At 41.9% G+C, this 6,620-nt stretch overlaps 1 protein-coding gene and 1 pseudogene across 4 annotated transcripts in view; one reads left to right on the top strand and one right to left on the bottom strand.

Moving 5' to 3' along the window:
* LOC102020488 overlaps nt 1-336 on the bottom strand; it is a 2,319-nt pseudogene extending 1,983 nt beyond the window's left edge.
* Nucleotides 1-6,620, top strand: part of Gon4l (gon-4-like (C. elegans)) — a 64,413-nt gene that overhangs the window by 39,450 nt on the left and 18,343 nt on the right. For 3 of the 4 annotated variants that reach the window (XM_013508237.1, XM_005411606.2, XM_005411607.2), the window contains 2 exons: nt 1,318-1,358; nt 1,934-2,037. In XM_013508237.1, coding sequence (XP_013363691.1) covers nt 1,318-1,358; nt 1,934-2,037 — 145 coding nt within the window. Of the gene's footprint in view, nt 1-1,317; nt 1,359-1,933; nt 2,038-4,024; nt 4,049-6,620 lie in introns of those variants that run through there. The other variant, XM_005411609.2, reaches the window with a different exon arrangement.

The raw sequence follows: 6,620 nt of genomic DNA, 5'->3' as shown, positions 1-6,620 counted from the left end.
GTTTAGCAGAAGGAGTTGTAATACAGAGTGATAGAGGAGATTGCCTTTGTTGCGGCAAAGACGCTTATTTAATTGAGTCACCCAGGGAGGCCGGACTTTTCCCTGGGTTTATTATTTTTACCCTCCTTCATCTTAGACTTTGTCATAACTCAAAAATTAGCTTAGGGCAATCCAAGCTTTTCTTTGGTTCCCAAGTATTATGCCCCTCTGAAAAGCCTTTCTACTTCAGCAGATACTCCACTTGCCCCCTAACCATGCACCTAACACTTTCTCCACGACACACTTATCCTCATCCTCTGAAGAACTGTCAGCTGTCCTCTTGGTTTTCTTTCCCATATCATACACTGTTGCACCTGAAGGAATAAGGCCATTGGGTTCCAGTATAAATCCACATGGACAGCCACTGTGGTGGTGCACACCTGTAATCGCAGCACTCTGGGAGGCTTAGCCAGGAGGACTGCAAGTTCAAGCTGTGCCTGGGCTAGACCCTGGGACTGAGAGGGACATCTCACACTAATGTCCCCCCCGTTCCTCTGTGTTAAGGTGGGACCACAAGCCACTGCAGCTGGTGCCTCTGTTCATCCTCTTGTGCTTGCTTTTTGAAATTTTATTTTGAGGCAATGTTTTGCGAAATTGCCCAGGCTGACCTTGAGTTTGAGATCTCTCTGCCTTAGTTCCATGAGCAGCTGGGATACAGGTGTGGCCACCGTACCACAAGAAGGGTTTTCACCGAGTTTTACTGAGTTGAGTCTTCTAGATGTGGAGTGAGGCTCTGCTGTGGTCGGGGATGCACTTGTCTTCTTGGTGTAGCTGGGACATATTGAACCTGAATTCAAGCAAAACTTTTAGGTCTCTTTCAAACTGTCTTTAGGCCGTTCCATCTTTTTGTGTACTTAAGAACTGAATTTTTAAAATCCAGAATATAAGGCTTAATATTTAATCCATTTGTATTCTCTCTAGTTGATTTGAGAAAGGAGAATTTTGAATCTGTTCTCATTCGGATCTTCAGTTAGCTTTTGTTACTTATGTAACAGTTTCCTATCATGTACAGATTTGATAAGCAATTTTTTTTAATCTTCTAAATCATTGATGGAATGGCTAAATAGCTCAGGTCTTTTTTTTTTTTTTAATAGCTCAGGTCTTAAGACACATCTTTTGACATCCTCTACTTAGGGACACTTGTCTTTTGACTCCATTTAGTGCTAGAATTTTGTAAGATACCTTGCTGCAAGTGGGTACATTGTCCCCATAAAGTTCCCTTTTGTTGCAAAACGAAAGTAGTTTTTTCCAACAATGTACTTTTTCATTTTTTTACAGAAAAGGAAGTGAATGAGCTGATGGAAGAACTGTTTGAAACTGTGAGTAATGATACTTGAGTGAGCTCATGTGATGAAAATAGATTTTGCAGGCAGCTCTGTTCTTTGGTTTGGGATTCTCTTTCTATAAGGGTGGTTTGCCTGAGCCATTCTGCTTTTAGTCTACCCAGGAGAGAATACAGTAGCAAGAAAATGGTGTGAGCTGGGAAACTCTTTAATTATTCATGTGTAGTTTATTCCTAGTGAGGTTCTCTGTGCAAACTTGCTGTCCTCCCCCACTATCATTCAGTACGTACTTAGGCTGTAAACCAGCTTTAGAGTTCTCTGTACTCAAGAACTGCCTTCCTCATAAAGTTGTCTGTTGAAATGTATTTCTAAGAGAGTGCTTGTTCTGAGTTATCGAGTCAGTCCTCACCATTACAAATTGGCTAGCTGAGAGATTTTTTTCTTGGCATAATAATCATCCACACGTGGGGTTCTGGGAGTCCTGAAGTGCAGACCCTATCTGGTGGCAGCATGATTAAAGTCGTGTAATCTATAGTTTTCAATTACCCATGTTGCTACGGGAGTGACTTACAGGGGCTGGTTTCCCTGCAAATCGTTTTCTTTGCCTATAGTTCCAAGATGAGATGGGATTCTCCAACATGGAAGATGATGGCCCAGAGGAGGAGGAGCGTGTGGCTGAATCTCGGCCTAATTTTAACACCCCTCAAGCCTTACGGTACGTTGGCCACAGACCTTAAAACTTACAAGGGAGGAAATGTGTATTTCTTTCATTTTTTTAATCTCTTTTTTAGTGAGAAAGGGTCTCACTATGTAGTCCAGGCTGGCCTTGAGCTCACTTTGTAGCCCAGGCTGGCCTCAGACTCACAACCATCTTCCTGCCTCAGCTTCCCAAGTGCTGGTATTACAGGCATGTGCCACTACACCTGGCTGAAATGTGTATTTCTGAAAAAGTTTTTGGAAATGACTTTGAACAGTTTCTCCTCTTCAGCTGTCTTCTGTTAATTATGTAAGGATACAGAACTCTGGAGGGAGTTAGGTGGTAAGTGAAAAATCTCCTTGTTAAGGGGCAGTACAGCAAAAGACTGAGCTGTATCTGTTTGGGAAGGGAGAAAGAACAGCAGCTGGCATCCAATCACACCTTCTCCAGGAGAGTGGTGCTGGAGAAGTATATAGGACTCTATGTGGCCAGCCACAGAAACTACTCTAAATTACGATAACTGTTACACTGCTTTCATTTTTCTTATTGCCATTAACATGTGGTAGATGGGAATGAAAGTTTCTTAGTCACCTAGGTATTAATTGAACAAACTATGTAGCACCTGCAGTAATGTCCCAGGAGCTGGAAATATATATACTTACCTTTGCTCTCTAAGTTGGCACTTTTTTTTTTAACTGCAGATTGAACCTAGGTACTTCGCACTGAACTATATCCCTAGCCCTTTTTATTTTGAAACAGGGCGTTACTGAGTTGCCCTGGTTAGGCTCAAACTTACCACCCTCCTGTGTCAGCCTTGTAGAGCACTGAGATTACAGGTGTGCACCACAGGTGTGTGCCACCACATCTGGCTGAAGTGGGCACTTCCTAAACCTCCGGAAAGTAGATGTTTTAATTTTCTGCTCTCTTTTTGTGGATGGATCTGGATCCCCTTTCCTTTCCTTCTTTTTCCTCCCCTCTCCTTTCCTCCCCTCCTTTCCCCTCCCCTTCCCACACTAAGGATTGAACCCAGGGCTTTCATACTAACCTACATTCCCAGCGCTTTTTTTCATTTTGAGACAGGGTCTTGGTAAATTACCAAGTTGCCCAGGCTGAGTTTGAACTTCTGGCCCACCTGCTCCTGCTATTATAGGTGTATGCCACCACAGATCTGTACTTCAATCTCTTGCTATCTGTTGTGAGTAGAAGCATGTAGTTACTAAACGTGATACTGGATGCTGGTCCTTTGACTCAGTTATAAATAAAATTAAAACTAGGCTAAGAGTTGTGAGAAGGGAGGCAAAGCTTTAATTGCAAAGTAAGAGAAGATGGAGAAGGGACTTCAGCTTAACCGGAAGAACTGAAGCGGGAGCATGGCATTGATATGATCAGGCTGGTCTGTTCAGAGAGGAACAGGGCTATCTGTTGCTGCTGCTGCTTCGTCTTTGTCTTCCTCTTCCTCCTCTTCATCTTCTTCATCTTTTCTTCTTTGTCTTGGTTTTGGTTTTGGTTTTTTGAGATAGGGTCACACAATGTAGTTCAGGCTGGCCTTGAACACACTGTGTAGCCCAGACTGGCCTCACGCTCATGGCAATCCTCCTGTCTCAGTCTCCCGAGAGCTAGGATTACTGGCATGAACCACCATGCCCAGCTAAGGGGCCAGCTTTTATGGGGTTGTATTCATCTGGTCATGAGTATGAAATTTCTTAGAATTTTTTCCCTCTGTTTTAAAGGATTTCTTCATTTTATAAGATATTGTTCAGTGCTTATCCTTGGAGACATCATATGCACCCCTCCCCCATAGTGTAATTGGTCCTTGCAGTAAGAGTAACGGGATAAGGAAGAACACATTCCAGTGTTGGTAAAAAGATGTTTCCACCTTCAGTGGGCAATAAGTTATGAATTAAGAGTTAAGACCCCCTCCATCTCTTCACCCTGTGAAGTTTCCTGTTCTGTTTCAGTTGTGTGGCCAGAAGTCAGAGCACAGCAGAAGTAACAGCCCTGCAGCCTCTTGGGAGTCCTGTGTTTTAAGGTAGCAGCACCACTTCGGAAGGCAGCTTGGGATCCATTAGGAAGCTAGACTTTCAGGGACTGAAAGTGAAAGTGCGCTTTAGTGAAAAGGACAAGCTACACTAGAGAATGTGTACAAACCACAAATACCGATCATACTCTGTTTTAACAAATAGCATAATAACCACCTAGAAATCTCAAGATTATTAAAGATTGCATCCACTTATTCCAGGTCATAGAACAAAGTTCTGATTTAGCAGAATGTAACCATTCCTCTTGGGGATGTATTATTGTGGGATTTGATCTATAAACACATTTTGGTTCATGTCAATTCTGCATATGTGATTTTTCAAATTTGGGAATTACAGTACTACTTTAAAATTCCTGTTAAAGCCAGGGGCAGTGGTGCATACCTGTAGTCCCAGCACTTGGGAGGATCACTGAGTTTGAGGCCAGCTTGAACTATATATATAGTGAGATCCTATTTAAGAAAAACAAAAACAAAAATTCCTCTTGGACTACTGCTTCTCTTTTAAATTACAGATGGAAACCTGCTTTAATCTTTTTTGTTTTCTATTTTCATGGTACTGAAGATTTTTGAACCCAGAGCCTTCCCACTGAGCTACATTTTTATTTTTTATTTTGAGATATGGCCTCACTAATTTGCTAAACTGTCCAGGCTGGGGTTGATTTGTAATCCTCTTCCCTCAGCCTCCAGAAGTTCTGGGATTATAGATGTGTACCGGCATCCTCAGCTGTATCATTTACTTCATCATGCTTTTGCTCTTTTGGGTGGTAGTAACACAGGTAATCAACTTTTTAGTTCTCAGGTCATACAGCTCTGTCTAAATCTGCAGTAAATACTATAAAAAATGCTATAAAAGGAAGCACCATCTTTATCCTTAAGGAATATTAAAAAGGGTTATCACTTAGCTGGGCATGGTGGCAGATACCTATAATCCCAGGCCCAAGTGGTTTGAGGCAGGAGGATCGCTTCAGGTTTTAAGCTAGCCTGGGCTACACAGTGAGTTAGGTCAAGGCTAGCCTAGCCTGCATAGCAAGTGGGAAACCCTGTCTCAATAACAACAGCACACTGATTGTGGTGGCTCATGCTGCTATAATCCCAGCATTTAGGAAGCTGAGGCAGGAGCATCGCCACAAGGAATTTGTAGCAAGGAATTTGAGGCCATCTTGGGCTGTATGGCCAGGCTGAACTGCCTAACAAGATCCTGTCTCAAAAAAACCAAGTATAACAAGAAAAAGGTTATCATTTAACCATTACTACACTTTAGGAGACTGTAAATATAATAATCTGTAGTCATAGCTATGTCAGCATGTTTTTTTCCTGACTGCGTAGGTTATCAGCATGTGCTTAATCACTTGCTTGCCTTTTGTTCCTCTTTTACTTAAGAACTAACACAGTAGGATCAGGAATGGTAATACACATCTGTAACCCCAGCATTCTAAGAGACTGAGGTAAGAGGACACAAGTTGAACCCCTGTCTGGTAAATATAGGGACATAGTGAGATCCTGTCTAAAAAAAAAACCAAACCAGAACAAAACGAAAGGCTGGGGATGTAGCTCAGTGGTACAAGTGCCTGCCTGGCAAGCATAAGGTCCCGAGTTTGATTCCCAGAACCACAGAAAACAAAACAAACCAAAAAGAGTTAGAGACCAAAACAAAACGAAAAAAACTGAGGTATTTTGGTTCTGAGGAACAGGTATAAAATTAGGGTTAGGAAATTTGAGGAGGAATTCAAAAGGCTCAATGAAGGTATTTTCTTTTTTTTTTTTTTTTTTTTTTGGTTTTTCTCCGGTACCAGGAACTGAACTCATGACCTTCCGCTTGCCAGGCAAGCGCTTTTGCCGCTGAGCTAAATCCCCAGCCCTCAATGAAGGTATTTTCGTGGAGGATAGTGTGGTAATAATTGAATTAACCTCTCAGTTCTGTTCATCTAATTTACCACATATTTTGGCTTATCTCCTTCTTTCTTTTTTCTCCAAGAGCCTTGAGTTTATACAAAAGGAAAGCAGGGTGATTGAATGGATAGGGAGATAGGAGAAACTGGACTTAGGATAGGAGTAGCAGGTAAATTAGAGAACAAATGCTGTATCTTTGAACTGTTAAGAACAGGTCACAGTGGGGCTGGGGATATAGCTCAGTGGCACAAGCACCTGCCTGGCAAGCGCAAGGTCATGAGTTCAATCCCCGGTACCGCAAAAAAAAAAACAAAAAAAAAAACAAGTCACAGAGCAATGTGGGTATCAGCTGATGCGAGCCTGATGAGCTCTCACTAGCTTCTTCATTGCTGTTATTCAGATGTTTCTCTATTTGCAGATTTTCTTTAATTTTCTCTCCACTGTATATTGTTTAGAAGAGAAATTATGGAAAAATAGGGTGGGGTCTAATTCAGAATCATTTTGTTTATTTTTATTTCCTCCTAGTGCTGGGGATTATACCCAGGGCCTTGCACATGCCAGATAAGTGCTATACCCTTGAGCTGTATTCCCAGCCTCAGAATCATTTTATTTGCATCTGTGCTAACAATTTGGGGGAAATATTTGTCTAAGGAGTTTGTTGGCTAAAGTGGGA

The sequence above is a fragment of the Chinchilla lanigera genome, unplaced genomic scaffold (assembly GCF_000276665.1).
Source record: "Chinchilla lanigera isolate Chin_1 unplaced genomic scaffold, ChiLan1.0 scaffold00144, whole genome shotgun sequence".
NCBI lineage: Eukaryota > Metazoa > Chordata > Mammalia > Rodentia > Chinchillidae > Chinchilla > Chinchilla lanigera.
This window is presented reverse-complemented; position numbering and strand designations above follow the sequence as displayed.